Source organism: Notechis scutatus, chromosome 4 (assembly GCF_049901735.1).
Source record: "Notechis scutatus isolate UNSWTSFEM ecotype Mainland chromosome 4, rNotScu1.2, whole genome shotgun sequence".
NCBI lineage: Eukaryota > Metazoa > Chordata > Lepidosauria > Squamata > Elapidae > Notechis > Notechis scutatus.
Window position 1 is genome coordinate 143,256,791 of NC_142012.1, and position 22,358 is coordinate 143,279,148.

General features: G+C 37.2%; 1 protein-coding gene across 50 annotated transcripts in view; it reads left to right on the top strand.

Annotated features, from left to right (window-relative positions):
* Positions 1-22,358, top strand: part of MBNL1 (muscleblind like splicing regulator 1) — a 173,574-nt gene that overhangs the window by 146,969 nt on the left and 4,247 nt on the right. For 14 of the 50 annotated variants that reach the window (XM_087965162.1, XM_026665159.2, XM_026665197.2 and 11 more), the window contains 5 exons: positions 7,841-8,098; positions 10,874-10,927; positions 12,308-12,461; positions 16,599-16,693; positions 21,516-21,591. In XM_087965162.1, coding sequence (XP_087821288.1) covers positions 7,841-8,098; positions 10,874-10,927; positions 12,308-12,461; positions 16,599-16,693; positions 21,516-21,572 — 618 coding nt within the window. In that variant the 3' untranslated portion in view covers positions 21,573-21,591. Of the gene's footprint in view, positions 1-7,840; positions 8,099-10,873; positions 10,928-12,307; positions 12,462-15,800; positions 15,837-16,598; positions 16,694-21,515; positions 21,592-22,358 lie in introns of all 50 variants that reach the window. The other 36 variants (XM_087965158.1, XM_026665151.2, XM_026665186.2 and 33 more) reach the window with 5 other exon arrangements.

A 22,358-nucleotide genomic window follows, 5' to 3' on the forward strand; every position in this document is an offset into this window, starting at 1 on the left:
CTTTGGCTAGAAGGGTGGGGGAACTGGGCTGTTTTATACCAGGTAGGATTATTTAACAATTGACCCAGTACAGCACTTGTTTTTATAGTATTTTCAACCCACAAGTTAACCTCCAACTCAGATCATTTTATTATCACAGTTATTCTAGCAATACATAATTACATTATCTGGCAAGATTCATCTTTTAGAAAACTAAAAAATATCTACTCCTTTCTTTGTCTGCATGTGCATTAACCCCTGATAACTGCCTGGACAAGTTCCTGCAATTTTCTTGGTAAGGCATTGTTTGCCATTACCTTGTCCCTACAGCTGAGAGAGATTAGATGGCCCAAAGTCACCCATTTGGCTTTGAAAGTCAGTGCTAGAACTCCTGGTTTCTAGCCTGGTGCTTAACCAGTATACCAAACTGGCTCTTACTCTAAACTCCATAATTCTATCTCCATAATTCTAAGAAAGAGTAGTATCAAACTTTCCTGATAATTACTAATTCCTCCCCATTGATCAGATTATCAGAATAGAGGTAGCTCCGCTACTATAATACATAAGTATGTAGGAAGTTTATTTTGTGTTGCCAATGGGTTCTATATTGGAGTAGCTTCCTTTTTAAGGCATTTGGGTTGTTTTTCTTTACCCCCTTTTCTTTGAGAACTAGATCCACAAACAGGTCAACTGAATGATTTTAGGTGTTCCTATTAAATAACTTATTGAGTGGAGTTGGTTTAATATTTTATATAACTGGACCTGCTTGGACAAAATTTCACTAACCAGTTGAACTTATTAATTTCCATGGTAATGATTCCTACTGATTTTTCATTCTCACACAGACTAGGAATGTAAATTACATTTCATTCGATTCTGGTTGGTTTGGGAAGGAAATGGCTCAGCTTAGAGGTAACATAATTATTATCTTGAGCAAACATCTTATTTGCTATTATCTCTGACTTTGCTGGTCAGAGGAAGTAAGTGAATTAGACAGTGAATTAGACAGTGTACAGTTATTTCTTGGCTTCAGATCATTTGTTCAGCAACCATCTGAAGTTACAGTGACACTGAATTAAGGGACAACCAGTCCCAAAAGTTTATTTATTTATTAAACAAAGTTAAGCTTCACATATAGTGACCCCGGTCGGTGTACAACATTAAAAGTCCACAGTTAAAAATCCACAATAATCCATGGCCCAGCCCCTACCCCATGGCAGCAACAGAATCAAAAGACCACTTGATCAGTTGTGAATAGGAACCTGACAGAACCATGTCTTTAAGGCCTTGCAGAAAAGCAACAGGGAAGGAGCTAATTTATCTCTGGGGGAAATATTATTCAAAGAGAGGGAGCTCCCATAGAGAAAGCCCTTTTCCTAGGTCCTACCAGATGTGCTTTCTTGATAGTTGGGACCCGCAATATGCCCTGCCTTCCATATCCGATGGACTGGGAAGGTGTAATTGGGAAGAGGTGGTCCATCAAATTTTCCTTTACCAGCAGTACTAGGGAATATGTCAGATGCAAATAACCAGGACAGTTTGTTACATTCAAAACACAGAAGAGTTTGTTATTGCTATCTCTAATACAAACATCTAATCAGCTAATGATCAAAGCTAAATTGGCACTAGATAAGGGTAATGAATTCACAGGGGATTGAACCTGGGTCTCTTGTGACAATGCATTGATTCCAAACTGATGATACATTTAACCCTACCTTCCAGCTCAGCTTGCACTTGTACAGAATTCCAGAATTCCCGTGCTAACTGAAGCAGACATATATGACATGCTTTATGACCATATCACTCAACCTCAGAAAGAAATTACTATTACTATGATAATAATTGTGACCAGAATTACTATAATAATTCAAGGATTATCTGTATATCAACATCAATACTTAGAAAAAATAATATTCCAATGATTATGAATACTGAATCATTTTATAAGACTTTAGCCATGGTGAGTCAGTTTTCCTGTTGAGTCATACACACGCAGGTTAAGGACAGCTTCAGAGGGCAGGTTCAGGGGAGGAATTCCCATTTGTGAACATTTTCCCCAGGGTTAACATTTGCAAGTAGCACTGGAAGAGTTGTAACTGTAAGTTGGGCCTGTGGAGTGTCTGCAACATTGATTAGTAATTGGAAGAAAGCGCAGCAAGGAAGATGCAAACACAGAGGAATGGCTGAAAGTGCTTTTCTTTTTCAGGGCTAATTGGGCAATTTTCGATCTGCTGTTATTTGTTTTGCTGAGTCCAGAGTCTATGGAGTGGGACTCTTGCTCTGCTGTGTGTTAATATAGGGAAATGGAACACAGTAGTTCTGCTGTCATTTTCACAGCTCTCAAAGGAACAGTCTTGCCAGCCAACCAGTGAACCAAGATTTTTTTTTCTCCTTGTAGGGCATTAGTTGCAACTTTTTTGGAAGCTGGAGCTTCTACTTTAGAAAGGCAGCCCCATTTTTCAGAACCATTATTTTGATAATGAATCAGCTCTGTCTGTTCAACTATCACAACATCTTTCCCCACTATAAATAGGCAGCAGCTATTTGTGTGGGACTTGATCAGTCTCTCCTCTCCAACTACAGACATCTTATTGCTAATATTTACGTAGTATTCTTAAATTTGCTGGTTTCTTTTCAGTCTCTATTCACAACCATTCTGTAAGATAGATTATTATTCTGGACACACCGGTGAGAAATAAGTCAAAAAAAATTTATTTTCATCAACACATTGAAGTTCTATTCTGAGATGTAGTTATAAAGTACAGTATTCATTCCTGTTCAATAATATTTCCATTTAAATTTCCTAAATGCCTCAGATAGTGGCATCATCATAGCCAATGGTGGCTAATCACAGGAACTAAACAGCATGAGGGCACACATTTGGGAATCAGATATGCAAGATGAATTGAGAAGTTGAGAAATATCCTAGAATCGACAAGAGTAAGTTAAAGCCTGTAACCCTTACCTGGTAACAGCTGGGCTTGAGGATGTCTTTACCTTTAAAAATGACTTCATTTAATACCTCAGTCTGCATTCTAGATGGATTCAGATTCTGGTTCTCGGAATTCCAAGATAAAATTACCTTACCCTGAGTTAAGCATTGATCCATCTAGCCTGGTATTATTAGAATTGGCTGGTGCTAATAGACATAGTGCAACAAGCAATGGGAATGTTTGAACTACAGTTGAATAAGCAGCTTTTCTCTAGTTCATATAAATGATGAATTATAATTACAAAGGTTAGTTCACAAGAACTGAATTCCCATGATTCACTAAATCCAAGTCAAACAAATCACTTGGCACAATGTGTGCGATCAGACAATAGTTACAATTGTCTTGTCATGGAACTATAGCCTTCTATCTTTAGAGTGTCCTGAGGGTACCAGTTCTAGAAGGCTGATTGATGCAATGAAATTGTGTTCTCTATTGGTAGTGTGGATTTTGTGCACCTTCACACTATTTGCCTTTTAAATAACCAATGAGATAACCCTATAGATCCACAAATCAGTCCAGGTAAGGAACTTTAAAATAGTTAGGATCAGTTACCAGGTTGAAGAACATTGATATAGAGTGCATTTTAACTTTTATTTAATATTTTCTAACATTCTGGATATCCCACAGAGTGAGAGATGCTTTTCCTCCCTCCTTCCCTCTCTCCCTCTCTTTTGCATTATAGTATCAAGAATGGGCTGAAGTTCTATAAAAAAGTATTAAAGTTAAACTGGTCTGTCAGTGCATGGATAGGAAACCATTTTAGAACTATATGAACAAACAGGGATTTAACTGAAATAAATAAAACAACTATAGTAAGCTATTTCTGCAGTTGACCAAATAAACTATTTATCCCTGTAAAAATGCTACAAGTGTTAACAAAGACTTGACCTATTCATAGTACCCCCTGACCTTGATGAACCAGTCATATTGGCTTGATTCATACATTGCTTTAAGTTATAAATCATGATTTACAAACTACAATGGCAGGTTCATACTAAATGCTGAAACAAAAGTCTTAACAAAAATGCTACTTTATTGATCGATTGTCTTGTACGAACAAGTATCTAAATGTTTTCATTTTGCCAGAAGATGAATTCATTGTCCATTTCACTGAAAGTGTCTTTAGTGGATATTAAGGAAAGCCCTTTCCCAAATGAAGAATTGCATTTCCAGTATCTTTATAGGGTGTCCTAAGTCCATAAAAGTATGGGTAGCTTATAATTTTAGAAACAAATAACAATAATAACATAGAAAATATACATTGGAAATTAAGGACAAACCTAATAGATTTAAAATAAACTATAGAGGACTTCTTAATTCACCTAGCCTATCCCAAGGCCTTGGGAGAATATCCAAATTTTCAAGACCTTTCACAACATCAAGGTGGGAGCCATACAGTGCACCAGAGTGCGTTGTTCCAGAGGGTCGGTTCTACAACAGAATAGGCAGGCTTCCTACTTTTCAAAAGATTAATAATGCTTAACCAAAGGGCAGAGATTACTAGAGATGGGCATCCCTTTAACTAGTAAGATCTTATGCCATCAAGGGCTCTATAGTGATCATCACTATCGTGACTTTACCTGGAAGCCAACCTACTGTGATCTGCCCATTACTGCCCATTCTGTCCCATGTTGAACAAGCAGTAGCTTCCAGATGGTCTTCAATACACTTCTTGTATTATATTCCAATAGTCCATTCTTGAAGCGATTAGAGCATGAAGGACCATCTGGAGACTCTCCTGATACAAGTATAGGTGTAATTGGCACACCAGATTAATATATTCAAATGCCTTCTTGGCTGCAGCTGCCCCACACTCTTCAATCAAGAGTGTCCAAGAAGATCATCAGATTGTACACTAGCTTAAATGGAGAATTTGCGTCCCATACAAGATTACAGATAGACAGTCCCCAAGTTTGGAGAGCCCAAATATTCATAGTCATTGATGTAGAAGGGTCAAGTGTTGGAGCCTCAACGGAAATACAGATATGGGGCTACAGGCCAATCTCTCACCTCCTATCAACTAGCTACAGGAAAAGCAGGAGAATAATCATAACCCATTGCCCAGCATACCAGTTCTCATAGCAGATCTCACAATATCAAAATCCTCTTAAGTCAAGGAGAATCATCATACTGCTCCCATCCTATGTTCACCAAATGTCGTTGGCAACTGTGATCCATGCTATTTCCATTCTGTGCCCTGATGTGAAATGGGACTGGATTTCCTCTAGAATCTGGAAAGCAAAATTGGGAAAGTAGATACATATTGTCCATAATCATTGTCTCTGGCAATGATTTTTGAGAAGTAGTCAATCTATTGCCTCTTTTAAGTTCAGAGAACTTAAGAGGTCAGATGTCAACACCACTCTTGGATCCAAACACAAGTGACATGAACCTAAGAAAATTGTTGCCATCTCACAATCCACCCATTTTTTTGTTACATATAAAACTAATGTTAGCCTTCCTGAGAAATCAGTTGGCCTGGCCTAACCAATGGAACTAACATTAGGCTTGCAAGTTTGATTGGGTTTTACTTCCTTCTCCTTCTTATAGTTGAATTCAGTGAATTCTGCCCAAATGTTATCTGGTTATTTTGGATTTGGAAAATATTTTACCCCCATTCTCTTGGCAGGGAAGCTTAGGCATCTCTGTGAAGGTCATCTTCCTGGCTTTAGAGACACAGGACCTCTCACACATAGTCAGATGCCCATCTGTCTTCAGCAATCAATGTGAATTTTAGACTGGTAATTATCAATTGACACACTGCACTTCACTGTGCTGCCTAAAAGGCAATCTAGGGAGAATCTGCCATCCCAGGCAATTTTCAAGAAGCCCTGTTTCATAAAACTCACATTGGATGTGAAATCAGTATGTCCTTTACTATTTTTCCTCCTCTTCTCAATCAGGTCTGCTTTTTGGACACTGCCTAGATAAGTCCCAGCAATTTCTTTGGCAAGGTTTTTCAGATGTTTTTCCTGGTTTTTAATCCAATGGTTGTCTTTCTTCTCAATGCATATTATACAACACTTAGAACATAGGCTGGACTATTTGTTGATTATTAGAAGTATACCTGACTTTTCAATTAAAGTTATTATTTCTTACCATTCAGTATTAGTATTTAAATTGCTCTCTCTTAAGACCTAATTAGAATCATTTTGGTGTAGTGATTAAGGTCCCAGCTAGAAACTGGAAGTCTCTGAATTCTAATCCAGATATAGGCATAAATCTAGCTGGGCCAATTCAGTTACTTTCTCTGAATCCTAAGAAGGTGGCCAAAAACTTGTCAAGAAAACTATCCATTTTCTGAGAATTGGGTGCAGTTGAACTCAGAATGGGAAAAAAGGCCTGATTGCTTTGGGCATACAGATTGAAGGAAACCTTTTGATGCCTCTCCTTGATACTTGTTTAACTTTCATTTAGTATGATTCACAATAAAGTCTGCAAGGGAACGATGTTCGCATTATATTATTTTCTTTGGTTCATTTTCAAACATTCATCATAGCCCTTTCTGCAGGTTAAATTATAGTTTTAATCTTAATAATGAAAAAACCATTAATGTTGAAAAAAAATATGAATGTATTTTAGAAGGAAAGTGCAGAGCAAGATTTAAAAAAATACATATACCTGTGCCCCCTCTTGTGTCGAAATTGTGAACAGCAGAGAAAATAAATGCAGCTAATGTCTTATATAGCTAATAGCACTCAGAAAATGCTGTGCCAAAATCTACACTTTAATTTCTTAGAAGGATTACTTTGTTTTTTAAAAGACATGTCTGTTTTCTACCTTATTTTCACTATGCATAGAAATTTTTTGGAATTTCTTTTAGAGATGATTTTGAACATATTATTGAAGCTGGTAAAGGAACCATTCCTAATGTTGTTATATTCTGCTATACATATTTCCCACAGCCTGAAGCTTTATCATGTGTTAATTGAAACATGGAACTATTGGAGAGATGGCTATATATTAAAGGACACACCATCTAATGTGGCATAGTATTTAAGATGTTGGGTTAGAAATACGAAAGCCTAAGTTCAAGTCCATTCTTAGCCATGGAAACACATTTGATGACTTTGATTTAATTATTGTTTCTCTGCCCAATCTACTTCATAAGGGTTCCCATTGCTACAGAGAGACCAAAATGAAGCAAAGCTATGTAAGAACTTTGAAGAAAGATGGGAATAAATCTAGCAAACAAATAATAAATAAATAGATAAATATAAAGAGATTCAGTTTGGTCCAGTGGTTGAAGCACCAGGCTGGAAACCAGAAGACCATGAGTTTTAATTCAGCCATGAATTAGCCATGAAAGCTAGCCAGATGATTTTGGCCCAGTCACTTTCTCTCAGCCAGTTGACCTCACAGGATTATTGTTGTTGTGAGGAAAATAGGAAGAAGAAGAAGAAATATTACATAATGTTCACTGCTTTGAGTTGTTTACAAAAAAAATAAAGTTGGGATATTAGATAAATAAATACAAGACAATGACATAGCCAAAATATTGTCCATTAAAACCACGAAGAACAGATTATTTCTTATTACATAGAAGGCTGGCAAATTTCTCAGTTATTGCCTGAAATAACCACAAAAATGCAAAAATTCAACTCATTTGAATGCTTTTTGTAGTTTGAATTAGAAATATTTTGCTTTTAAATTTGGGAAGCTGTTGAGTTGCATAGATAAGGCAAACTATCAGAATGAGAATTAAGAAACTCATCCAGGTTTAAAAAGGCAAAGATACCTTCTCTCAAGGTAAAACAAAACTGAATCGTTGAGGATTATGTATCCGTTGTTCCAGAATAATTTTCAACCTGTTGGGTTTAGTTTCTTTCCTGATGTAATTTTACTTGCATTTCCCCCCCTGCCTTTAGGTATGTCGAGAGTATCAGCGTGGCAACTGTAACAGAGGAGAAAATGATTGCCGGTTTGCTCACCCTGCTGACAGTGCAATGATTGATACCAACGACAATACTGTCACTGTCTGTATGGATTACATCAAAGGGAGATGTTCAAGGGAAAAATGCAAATATTTTCACCCTCCAGCCCATCTGCAAGCTAAGATCAAAGCTGCCCAGTACCAGGTCAATCAAGCAGCAGCTGCTCAGGCAGCAGCTACTGCAGCAGCCATGGTAAGTCCAGAAAACAAATCAAATATATCTGTCTCATTGTCAGCCGCTGAGCACTGTTAATGAATTGAACCTCCTTACTAAAGATAGGGTGGTTTGGTTATCCTATTCCACTTCAATAAGCTGACAAGCATGTGATGCCAAGTCTGCTCTTACACAGTGTCAGATTCTACTAAAAAAATGTAGTCAGTTTGTCTATGTGTATATTGTGCATAGATGTACATGCCAGATGTACATATTACATCTTTGTGCTGATACTACATAATGAGAAGCAGTCATTTATTATGGGTCACCTGTACATTGATGATATTGATACGCATGCATATAAACCCTGACTGGCAAGTTTTTACATCATCTGCTACATAAGTATTACACAAGGAGCTGATGCATTCTTCAGTAGATCCCATGATCTGTCATTTTCTGTGCTCCATTTCCATCTGCAAAGGACTATACCATCAAAGAGATGAAAAATTTTGTATAATTGATCATATATGGTCTTACTTATCCTTCCGTTTTCCTTGGAAGGGATTTCCCCCCTCCTAGAATTCATTATGTGCATTCATTTGCATAGAGTCACCTTGAGATGTGACGAGCAGCAAACAAATTTAATAAACAAATAAATCTGCTTATTTAGTAGCTTAGATTATATTTAGCTAGCAGCAACTCAAAATAAGTGTTTAATGATCCTGGATCTAGCTAAGTTTGAAAACTTACTTCAGAGATCCTCTTATTCTTTTCTGTCTACATAAATTTAAGGTTTTTTTATGTATAAGTTGATTTGCAGAGACACATATCAAATACTTACACATACCACACAAAAACCTCACTCTCTTGTTCCGTACAGGAAGACACAATGTTAGTGATCTAGCTCATTGAAATTGAACACTAAGCATGCATTTGAATATATCCTGACAAACATATCTAAGCTCATTTGTGCCAACATTTTCTTCTGAAATTTAACAGTCTCAGTTTCAAGGCAAATATTTTTTTTCTTCATTGGAAAAGAAAATGTTGATAGAATTATCACGTGGGGTGAGAATTGCACTTATTTAGTTTTGAGGTGGCCATGGAATATGTGTGAATACCTACCTTTCCATGCAGTCATATGTTGGCAATGTACATTTTACCTGGCCTCTCACCCTTCGGTAAAATCCCAAGGACAGACATGATAGAAGTCGTTCCGTGAGGCATTTTCAGACCCAAGAAACATGAGAAGCCTGGGAGACTATAGATCATTATAAAAATATTTAAAGGGAAGACAAACAGTACTTTTCCACCACCCTCACAATAGTAAAGCAAAGTCAAAAATACCAACAGAAGAATTTCTAAAGAAATTCTGAAACTTCTTGAAAGTACAATGGAAAAAGGGTGGAAATTTATACTGTATTATGTGCAATAACTTTAATAAGCATAATTGAATGAGATAGAGTGGAGGCAAATACTTTATTGAAGTATTTAAGAACATGCATTTTTAGCAATGTGACTGTAAAATAACTCAAATAAAATCATGTGTATTGTGCTTCTCTGAATTCAGCAATTAAAAATAACTACTATTATACTATTACTATAATTATTGTAATACTATTATTGGAATTTTGATTGTGACATGGATCAGCACAATCACATCACTGGGAGAAATTAGACCAGGGGCTTCAAACTCAAGGGTACAAACTCAAGGTGCTTAAATCTGGCCCATGGAGCTGCCCTGGAAACAGCAAAGAACCGTGGTGTCTGCCAGTGAAAACAGAGCTCAGGAGGACCGCACGCCTCCTGCCAAACCTCTACCAGCGAAGGGTTCATTTTCTCTGGCAGCGGTTTGAAGGAGGCGTGCAGCCCTCCCAAGCTCAATTTTTGCTGGCAGAGGGCTGCAGGAGACCGTCGCGGCTGAACACAGAGCCTGGGTGAGTGATGATGATCTGGTCACGCCTCTCCCATCTCCCCCCCAGGCCAAAGACAACTCTGATGCAGCCCTCAGTGAAATCAAGTTTGACACCCCTGAATTAGAACCAGTTGTCTAAACTGTGTTTTCTGGTAGGGGATAAAAAAAAACCTTGTTTAATGGGGTCCACTTTAGATAGTTGTTAACATTAGGTGAGAGCTCCTAGTTTCTAGCTTTGAGCCAGCATTGGCTGATAGAAACACCAACCAGGTTAGTATTTGGACGATACATTGCTAAGAAATCAAAGGACTATAGGCTGAAGTTGGAAAAAAATATCTGAGGAAAAAGGCCTACTTCTAAATTCTTGTGAGGCAAATAATGTGGAGATGTCCATGAAGTAACCAGAAGTCATGCTCAGATTGAAGAAACTGGCTCTATTTTAACATTTATCCTATATTTCTTTTTACATAATTATATGATTTGACCATTAAATATTCCCAGGAAACATTGTGGTGCAATATTGGCAGTGCAGAAAGGGACAACTGGAGAGAGACCTTTTTCCGTGTTTATGAAGATTAGCACAAAAATACAGAAAGGAGACTCTTTCTCACTCTTTCTCCTTCTTACAACCTCCCCTTCCCCATTAGAGTACCTTGTTTGTACTAAACTACCTAGAGGTGTATCCTCCCAATAACAACTCAATAGTGCCTTTATTGTGCATGCTTAGTCTTGTTATTCGTTGTATATGGCATTCCGATGATTTGTTTTTTATTTGTTTTTTTCTCACCTACCCAAAATGCACTGCTGCCCCCATGATGCACCTCTGCTTGCTGTTTATGTTAATGCGCTTGAACCCCACTGGCCCATTGCCATCATGTGCTCGCTGCCTGCTAATTAAGACTCAGTCGGCTGTCAAATCACTGAAGCGACCCCTCGAGGCAACCTTTGACCTGGTACTATGACCTTTCACCTTTTAGCTTGGCATGTAGCTTTACTGTAGATACAAATTATTATTTTTTTAATTAAACTCTTAAGTAATTTTCCTTATTTCCTGTTATAAAGTAATGTGAACTCAAATTAAAACTGAGTGTGGCTTCCTTGTTGGGTTTGTGGGAAGGTGATGGAAAGAATGTTTACTTGTCCATCCTGAACCCTTCTGAAGACGGAGGATTCTGCATTCAGTTTAATCACCTTGTAGACATTTCTAAATCAAGGAAAATGGGTGTTTTTTTTTAGGATTTTTTTTTTAAATGTGTAAAATATATACGATCTATATATTTGTATCTGTTTGGTTGGCATGGCTTAACAATATTCTTATGTAGATTTAACATTTGTAATGCAAGTGCCAGCATGATTTGGTACTTTGTTTTTGTTTTTTGTTTTTTTTGCATGTTTAGACAGACTTTGGGGATATGAGAGTAAAGTTTAATATATTAATCTTTTTTCATTCACTTTATAAAATTTCTCTTTAACATGGCTTTTACTTATCAATCCTCATGGAGCTAGCAGTGCAGCTTTTTTTTCCTCCCTGGTATTCCTGCTTCTTTACTAAAACCTGAACCTTTTTTATAGTGAAAAAGTGCTAGTTTACTGTTCCCTAGCACTTACAGTGCCATATTGAAAGGGCAGTAATAAAACTTTCTTGCAAAGCTTCGGCCTTGCTCTTTCTTTGAATTGTAAAGTCTGCTCTGCTGCTTGCTTGCTCAAGGATGTAAAAGAAAAAAATAGATGGTGGTGCTCAATTGCTCTATTTTGTACTGACTGTTCTATTTCTTCTCTCTTTCTTTCTCTCCACACTCCACCTTCTTCCTTTCTCTTTCCCTATTCCTTCCTTCCTTCCTTCCTTCCTTCCTTCCTTCCTTCCTTCCTTCCTTCCTTCCTTCCTTCCTTCCTTCCTTCCTTCCTTTCTTTCTTTCTTTCTTTCTTTCTTTCTTTTTCTTTCTTTTTCCCTATTCCCTTCTTTGTCTTTCTTTCCTTCCATCCTTCCTCCTCCTTATTCCTTCTTCTCCCTATTCCCCTTCCTTCCTTTCTCTATTCCTTTTTCCTCTTTTTCTCTTTCCCTATTCCTCTTTTTCTTTCTTTCTTTTTATTTATTTCTCTTTCCCTATTCCTCTTTCTTTCCTTCTTTCTTCCCCTTTCCCTATTCCTCTTTCTTTTTCTTTCTTTCTCTTTCTCCCTATTCCTCTGTATCTTTCTTTCTCTTTCTCTTTCTCTTTCTATTTCTTTCTTTTTCTTCCTTCCTTCCTTTTTCTTTTTCCTTCTTCCTTCTTTCTTTCTCCTTCCTTCCTTCTCTTTCTTCTTAACTGGGCTATCTTATCCTCACCTATCAATAGGGGATTCCTCAAGCTGTACTCCCCCCATTACCAAAGAGGCCTGCGCTTGAAAAAACCAATGGTGCCACTGCAGTCTTTAATGCTGGTATTTTCCAATACCAGCAAGCTCTTGCAAACATGCAGTTGCAACAGCATACAGCCTTCCTCCCACCAGGTACGTGGCATTTTCCATATCCTTTGAAAACAACAACAACAACCCCAATGAGGTCACTAGAATAATTTCCCATGGGTTAGCTAGGTTCGAGGTCTAAGGCTTTTCATTCTTAAGTATGATAAAAAGAAAGCATGGGAAGGTAACATACACAGATGCCCAAAGACACAATCTTGCTGCTAAACTGCAAATTCTGCATATGTTTTCTTGGAAGCAAGGTGTTGGGTGCTTTTCAGCATAATCTGAAAATCTGCATCTCTGAAGTGTGCAATCATGTTTCAAAACAGCATTTGAAATCTTTTTCTCTCTTCTCTAATCCTTCATTTTACACCTCTTAAGTTGTTTTATATATACATATATATTTAACTGATGTAAGACCCCTTTGCTCAAGTGAGTTTAACATGCATAGTGCAGTGAGAATAATATTTTCCATATGTTGAATTGTGCTAGAAAAATACTTAGCCGTGAAATATCGTTATTATTATTTTTTACTGACTATGATTCAAACTTTTATCTTCAACTAAAATGCAAGATAAGGTTTGGAATAATAAATTAGCTTTACATCTTTTGAAATCAGGGTGAACATTGTAGTGATGGCCTGTCATTTTTCACTGATTAATCAACAAAGGGGTCCTACACAAATATCTTTTTCATTCCTGCAAGTTAAAGCACAACAGATTTTCATTGCTACCTTATGTTCATTTGCTAAACATTCTATGCAAAAATGTGTGTTGGTTTCAGACTTGAAAAAGGATGACTGAAATTTACAACTAAAATACATATTAGTCTTTTAGTTTGAACATGATGGTCAGTTAAAATGATCTTTATATTCCTGCATGGGTACCATAATTAGATGTATGGATTATGAATAGTAACAATAATAACAAAAGTAGCAATAACAAAAAACAGTGACATCACTGTCCGAAGAATTAAATGAATTAGTCCATATTGTTTGAATTTTAAAAAATATTATTTTTTTAATTAATTTAATTTAATTAATTTAATTTCCAGTTTGAATATCATGACTCAATTCAGTCTAGCAACATGGATGCTTAAATGTTAGATAACTAGGTAAGGTTATATCAGTTGACAATGTTTAAATAGTCATCATAGCCATTCTTTTTAATATCTATATCACTGAATTTTCTTATGTATATAAGAATCCTAAATGAAGGGGGGGGGGAATCTACAGAAAAAATATGTAGCATTTTATCTAACTTATTTTATTTTCAGGAAATATTTTTTTAAAACATGACTGCTTCTAGGTGTGTTAGGAGTACAACATGAGCAATTCTGAGCCACTATTCTGAAAATTTTGGGAATTAAATCCTGATATTCCTGGAAACAACCAGAATGGGGGGAAATTGAGCTAATGCTTTGATCAGATATTTCCTTGTAATCACAGGTATCATCTAACTATACTATAATAGTTAATTTCCAAGTGAAACAGCTTCAAGCTATGTACTTAGTTATTGATCGGTGAATTTCTAGATTGCCTAACTCCAAAATGATTCTGGGTAGCTTCACAAGTAAGAACCAATGTCAAAAGACAACATAACTACCTCATTGACCACAAATCAAAAGACCCTGTCCAAAGCACTCTGACCCAAAGCCTAGAGGAATAAAAACAACAAATTTTTAAAGTTCATGAAGCAGGGAAGGTGGCAGCCATATGAATCTCCATGGGGATGCTGTTCTGAATAATAGATGCTCTGACAGATGAAACCCTCTTCTTGAGTCCCGTGAGATGCCATCACTTAGCTGATGGGACTCAAAGCAAAGCAAAACACACAGGAGGGGCCAAAACTATAGGAGCCAAGCAATCCTGCATATCTGGCCCTAGAGCATTAAAGGTAATAAGCAGTATAATTTGCTCTCAGAAGCCAGCTGGAAATCACTGCAGTTCAGATAAGCAAGGATGATACATAGGAATAGCAAACTGCTTCATTGTGGATCAGATATAGCTTCTGAGTGATCTTCAAGAGCAACATCTGGAGAGTGTTACAGTAGAGGTGATCTGTGAGATAACCAAACTATGAATGACTGTAAGGAAAATTGAGCCTTAGTAGATAGACCAGAGTGGAAACACAACCAGATGAGCTTATTCTACTCTATTATAAAGCTACATCAACACAACATTGCAAGTCTAAAAGTACAAGTCTCATTTACAGCCTGAGAAACTAGGAAGGGTCTCTTCAGAGCCTCTTGCCCTACCCACTAGCCAGCTTGTGTCTTTTACCTGACTGTTCCCTTGGTAGCATTTCTTGACCCAGTCTCCCAAGGTCTTTCATACATAGCATTACAAAAGAAGACCACTTAAGCCTGGCATAAGATACCAAGATACTTAAGATACACAACAATTACCATTGAACATGTTGCATGCAATGACTTGCCTGGCCATAGCTGCTCAGCAGGTCCTGGGAGTTTAGGAAATTTCTAGATAGTGTTCCAGCCTCAAGTGGATCACTACAATCCTATTCAGGATCAAAGGTGAAAAGTTTCCCTCTTCCCGCATAATCTCTTATCTTTCCCACATAAACCTCTTCCCGCATAATCGCTTAATCTTTCTAGCATTAAATCTGAGCCTACTCCTTTTCATCCAGACCCCAACAACTCTGAGGCACTGTAACAAGATCTTGATAGCTGTTAGTTGTCTAGGAAACAAGATACACAACTCTTACCATTAATTTATTGATGATACGTGCCCCTGAACTGTCTTATGTAGATATTACACAGGAGAGGTGAAAACACTAAGCCCTGAGGCACCCTACAAATCAGAGCCTGATATTCATTCATATAATGCTAAGTTATGGATTAGTGTTATGTATTAACCACCCTTCAAACACAGCAACAGCAATATATCTAGATTTACCAAGCCTTTGTCTGAAGCTTAAAACTCCTGTCACTTAGAAAGCAAAGCTTAATATGGCACTAGCACAGTATTGCTTCAGCATTCACATTAGTCATGAATTAGCACATAAAAAGTACCTGTAAATCAAACTTAATATAAAACAATATAGGAGTAAACGTCAGCATTGGACAAATGAAACCTCTCCTTAGGTTATTAAAGCTTACTTTTAACTTGGTAGTTCATTTTAATCAAAATACCAACACACAGTTCAGTCTGCTTTCTCCTTGCCCTGCTCATGTAAGTCTAGTTCTAATTACCACCACCTTGCTGTTTGATTTGATTGTGCTATTGGTTACATGCCACTGTTTTCCCATAATAACCAATTTTTCCTTCTTTGTTCAAATGAGATTTCCTAATTACACGTGTGATGGGTTGTTTTAATTCTTTTCCCTTTGCAAATCCACCTTCCTGTTGCAATGCATGATGGGCAGGCTCAATATTGTGCATGACACCCGCTACAAGTGTTGGTAGGTGCCAGCTTTGTTTCTTGATTATCTTAAACCTGTTTAGCAGCTCACAGACTTTCAAAATCCACTGCTAGGTTTTAACTTAGAATTACTGTGCAAAATCATTTTTCTTCCCTTGCACTAACACTTGTCAATTAAATGCATTTGCTTTATTTAATTGACACAATTTACCTAAAAGCCATTTACTTCCTACCATTATCAAGTTGTTCTATGCCACATTTTCCCCCATCCCTTTTTATCAGCTCTGGTGGATTTTGACTGGACTTTGAGTTCCAGTGTTTTAGAAAATTATTTTGTGTTTAAAACAGAAAAGGCCAGTTACACATTTTATGCAAGAAATGCAGAATTAGAGTTTTATTTCAGCATATCCTAATAATGTCAGAAGTTAAATGGGAGGGTTTGGGAATATGGTTATCCTAAGATTTTCAAACTATTAATGAGTGCTATTTGTAGTTTCTTGGGTCTAAAATGAAATAGTTAAACTTTATTGTATTGACTTTGGTAATTCAGTGGTAATAAGCATTTTTCCCTTCCCTTTTCTCCTTTCCTTTTGTCTTTTACCTTTGTCCCCACCCTGCTCTCTGGAATGTTGCCCCGCTTTGCGCTGTGGTTGCATGTCCTTTTCGCTGGTGGCGGTATCTCGCCCCATGGCTATTCTGCTGATATAAATACCATACTTGACCATTTTACCACCTCTTGCCATGGTTTCCCATACTGCTACACTCTTCTGTATGTTTGCTTATATGGTTTTCCTTCCAAAAGTTCCCATGGTGCACGGCGCTACGCCCGCCACTGTGTCTGCAGCAACAACATCTGCCACAAGCGTCCCCTTCGCTGCAACTGCCACAGCCAACCAGGTTTGCTAATTTACAGCTTTGTTTCTTAAACATAACTCAGAATCGGTGCTTTTAAGGAGCATGGGGATTTCTTTTATTATTTTTGTTTTTGTTTGTTTGTTTCTTTGTAGTTTTTGTTTCATTTTGGTTGTTTTTTTTTTTTTGTTGGTTGGTTTATACTTCTTGTTGGCCTACACGTTCTCTTTAGATCTGCAGCATAGCTTAATTGGGCATCTGTCCCTACTCTCCATAATAAGACTTTCCTGAATTGATCAATATGTGACAAATATGCCTTTGTCCTCCACTTCCATGTTCACTGTTACAAGAACAGATGTATAGAAAGAAAATATGAGGATATAAATTCACAATTACTTTTTTCGTATGTAGAATGGTAAACTTTTTGCAAACCAAGGCAATGTCTAATCTAGGAATGGAAAACTATGGAAGGACATTCCAAGAGTAGGCAGTCCCAGAACAAAGAAATTGGCAGAGCCAAGAAGAAAAACTAAATTTATTTTAATAGATACTTAATTTAAATTAAATACCTACACACACACACACTTATGCACATGCATACACATATATACCGTATTTGCCGGCGTATAAGATGACTTTTTTGCCCCGAAAAACATGCCTCCAATTGGGGGGGTCGTCTTATATGCCGGGTCGTCTTATACGCCGGCAAATAGTAATTGGGAAGCACTGCGGCTGCCCGCGGCTGAGGCACTTTTGCGCACTGTGGAAACGAATCCCGTGAAGCCGAAAGGAGCAGCCAGCCTTCTCCCAGCTCCCAAGGAAATGAGGCTCGCACTGCCCGGGCTCCGCTGAGGTATCCAGCTGGGGCTGTCAGGAGTTGTTACCGCTGGCGCGGCTCCACGCGGCTCCAGTCCCGCGTTGCCTCGGGAAGGAAAGGCAAAACCAGGAGCCGCTGCTGCCATTGCAAAGCGCCGCCGCGGCTCTTCCTTTTGCTTTCCTTCCCGAGGCAACGCGGGACTGGAGCCGCGCGGAGCCGCGCCAGCGGTAACAACTCCTGACAGCCCCAGCCGGATACCTCAGCGGAGCCCGGGCGGTGCGAGCCTCGTTTCCTTGGGAGCTGGGAGAAGGCTGGCTGCTCCTTTCGGCTTCACGGGACTCGCTTCCACGGTGCACAAAAGTGCCTCAAAAAAAAAAAGTGCAAAAGTGGAAGGCGTGCAGAAGAGGGGGCGAGTATATAACAAACTATATTTTGAGTGGAAATGTTGGGGGGTCGTCTTATACGCCGGGTCGTCTTATACGCCGGCATATACGGTACATTATGTACATACACTTTATTTTATACTAAAATTATATTTCAGTGGCAAGTTTTAGAGGAATTTTGGGTTCTGTTCTGAAGCCATCAGTAAAACAAGCTTGATATAGCACAAAGCACTACAGGATGTTCTAAGTTCATTTATGCCATATATTTAAGCTACAAATGCTCTCTCTTTAAAGTAGACCAGTATTATTTTCTGCAAAATGATGGCCAAAGCAGAAAGGCCCTGGCTTGGCTGAGGTCTTCAGAGAAACACATGACAAGAAAGTAAATAAATATTGAGAACACTCTTCCCACATGTTGTTTTCGAGATTGCATAAATGCTAGGTGTTGATGATAAGAGTTGTTGAACTAAACTTGAAAGCTTTGGAAATCTGGAAATTAAATTTTAGAAATCTGAATGTTGCTATTATTCACTTAATAGGCCAGGCCTCAAATTTACAACTCTTTCATTTTAAGCTTCCAGAGCATTAAAGTTAATATAGAAAATCTTTGAACTTGAGGAACTAAAATATTCTACTTTATTAAAAAAAAAACACATACAGGAAATCAATATCTGAATGAGTAGGAATCTCTAATCATCCTACTCTTGACATAATGGCCAGCATCCCCAATCATGATCATGCTGGCTAGAGCTGCTAGCAGTTGTATTTCAGTAGTATTTTCAGAATTCTGCTGGAAAATAGGAACGACAATCCACAAGCAAGGAACAGTAATCCCAACTTGACCAAATGGCCTATTATGTCCTTACTACATATTTTTGCTTATGACACAGGACAGCTTACAACTGATCCTATAAGGCAAATTTGTTGCCCCAACCTGGCACCATAAGATATTCTGGGACATCCATACTGAGCAGGAATTTGGGGGACTGATTAATTGGATATAAATAGTCCTCGACTTACAGCCACAACTGGAACTGGAATTTCCATCATAAGTTATTGTGGTCATAAATCCAATTGAACCCTATTTTACAACATTTTTATAGCAGTTATTAAGTGAATTCAGCTTCCCCAATGAGTGTGTTTTGCTGGAACTCAGCATAAAAGGTTGCAAATAGTGATCACGTGACCTCAAGACACAGCCGGTTTTCAATGCAAGCCACTTGCCAAACACCCAAATTGTGAACCAATGACCATAGGGAGTGGTGTAATAGTCACAGGGGGAGTACAGGTTGTAAGTCACTTTTTCTGAGGCCGTTGAACTATTGTTAAAAGAATCAAAGTTTTATCTTGATGGCTAAACGGCTGACGGAGAGCAACCATCAGATTGTCATGTTTTCATATATAAAGGCCACTGTAGATACATCTACTTTCCATTTTTGGTAAGTCAAGATAACCATTTTCCATTTTGGGTAGGTCAAAATAACCACATTTCCACATTAATTGTGGTTTTACATAATGCCAGTAACAAAGGGGTCAAGGTAAAAGCCCATTTCAGATATGCGATATCTTTGAATAGTAAGAGGTAAAAACACCTGTGCTATCTTCCTTATACTATAACAATTTGATGTTTAATTTACAACAAAGAAAAGAGTGACCAACATAGTATACCAAGGAGTCCTGGGTGTATTCATTAGACATTAATAATGAAAAGTTTAGTCATCAGACATGTTATTATTCATAGAGGAACAAAAGAAGGATGGAGGAAAATTCCTCTTTCCCTTTCCCTATCTCTTGGTACAGATGATTCTGAACATTTTTTCTATATTTTTAGAAAGGCTTCTCCCACACAGGTTCTGGAGGTTTTGTTTTTGTTGTACAATTTGATCATTTCATGCATATTTCTCTGGATCCTCATAATGCACTCCAGTCAAGTTTTGTAACCTAATCTTTGTATATACATATATAAGCAATATATGTATATAATACATGAGCAATGCTGACATGATGCAATGCCACAAAATGCAATGTTCATGCATGCATAAGTACTTGAGACCTGGGCCCCTTCCTCTTTACTGACTGGTGCTGAAGCTCCTTGGTCTGTTTTGACAGCACTACTCTTGAAGCTTCTAGACAGCTGGATGCAACATCTCTTTCTCCTGCAGTAGCAAACCAATGGTATGAGAAGCTTCATTACACTTGGGACACATTTATGTGCAAAAAGAGAATTTGGAAATGTATAGATTAGTCTTTCCCAATCTGGGACCTTTCAGATTTTTGGAGATTCCAATTCTTCTACTTGTTGGGGATTTGGGGAATTACATGCAGTATATCTGGACGATATTGGAGCCAAATTGGAGAAGGCTACTATTGAATATAGTTAAAGTATATTAGGGATTGTGTAGAAAAATAAATTGGGCTGACTTAGAAGAGTTTGTTTACTTTTGGAACTTTTGTGCTCTAGTAATAGAAGCCAACAGTAAGTAAGTAAACTAAGTAGTAGAAGCTGATCTGATCCTCTCATTTTATGAATGTACTGTTTTTTATCCTATCTGAACTTGTTTGACGTTTAACTTTTTCATGCAAATGCTTGTGAACTATTACCCGCTTAAGAAACTGAGGGATTACATGTATTTCTATATTCAGGGGTTAGAGTGAATATTATAGTACTTCTTATCAGGCTGTGACCAAAAGTAGTTGAGACAATTTTAGAATTAGTTTAAACCACCAATTATTAGATTAATAAAATAAAAATGTTTAGTAATTATAGAGCAATCAAGAAAATTCTTCCTGTAATTGATGAGTACCATCAATTATATCAATCTCCATAACGGAAGTTCTAAATTTCATCCAATTCTACTGCCAACAAACATTTTTAACAACAAAAATTGCTTTATTTGATAGTTGTATATAATTGAGAGCTGACTAAATGGATCTGTTCTGAAAGTACTTTGTGCAGGAGGCAAGCACTTTGCCTTGCTTAATTTCCTTTGATTGATCTTGAGGGGAATCCATTATAAACAATAGATATTCTTCGTCCAATTTCAATGGAGTGTGAGGATTATATTGCAAATCTTTTCATTGTAAAACAGCATGAACAAACATTTCAAATCCATAGACAGCAAAAAGAAGGATCTAAGTGGATAACCTGTGCAACAACAGAAAATGTTCTTATGGATAGCCAAAGTGTTTAGATTTTCTAACCAACCCCTAAAGAAAATGTGTAAAAAGTTCAAGGTCCCAGTGCTGCACTCTGCTGAGCCCTTCACTTGAATTTCAGTTCTTTTTAAACAGTCAATGACATCAGTTACTGTTGTTGTTATAATAACAATAATCTCAATTTTGCATTGAGTATGCAAAATGCACAGCCCAAGAGTTTGCTTCTCTAGCCAATTATTAAAATCAGAAAACTGAAACAACCCTAGTTCATACAATCTCTGTGTAGGCCAACAAAAAGGGTGCTTGAAATGACTGAACTGCATGAATGTTTAACTGTAAATGTATCTTCCTTTTAAACAGCCAGTAATGGTTGATATCCTACTTAACTGAACGTTCTCATTTAAATTGCTACCTAGGTCTCTGTTAACATATATTACATAATACAGAACTCTGCAGTTTTTCATTTGAGGTACTATTATATTATATCAATTAAAGTTTATATTTTTAATAGATTCCCATAATATCTGCCGAACATCTGACTAGCCACAAGTATGTTACACAGATGTAGACACTTAAATCATCAAACAGTAAGTATCTTAAGTGCATATTATTGTATTTTGATACTTCTGAGAGGATTTGCATTCCATTGTACATGATTGTTGGTGATTGTGTATGTACCTTTCTGTTTCTGTAATTGTATGCCTGTTGTATTAAATGTTTTTAAATTTTATCTTTTATCTTTTCTATATAAAAGAAGACTCAGGTTGAGCTCAGTGATACAAAAACACTTGAAACTAGTTAATGTTAACAATTGACATCTCAGGAAGTATAGGATGTTAAACTGCTGTTCCCTGATATTGTTTTATACACTTACTCAAACATCAATACATATGCATTCAAGTGGTAAAACAAATATATCTACATATGAGTTTAGCCCTCGTTTTATGAACAGTTTTATACAAAATAAAGGATATATATCCCTGATTGTTCCATGCAATCTGAAGGAGCACACTATGGAATTTGCTGATAGAAGAATTTTAAAAGGGCATTAGACAAATCTAGTGAGAATCTTGCTATTTATTCATGCTGGTTACAAAAATCAGGTGATCCTTAATAATTTTTGCTAGATAGCAACAGAAAATAAATATTTTATTCATGTCCTGCTTATAATGCAGGAAGGAAAAAAAAAGCCATTTGATATGATCAGGCGTGCTTTTTTAATGTTGTTAAGAACATCTATCATGTGATGCCTATTTTTTTAATTTTATTGTTAATTGGCCCAATATCCAGAGTACCTCAATAAGCATTCTGAAAGTTTTTTTTAAAACAATGTAAAATGTTAACGCATGGATAA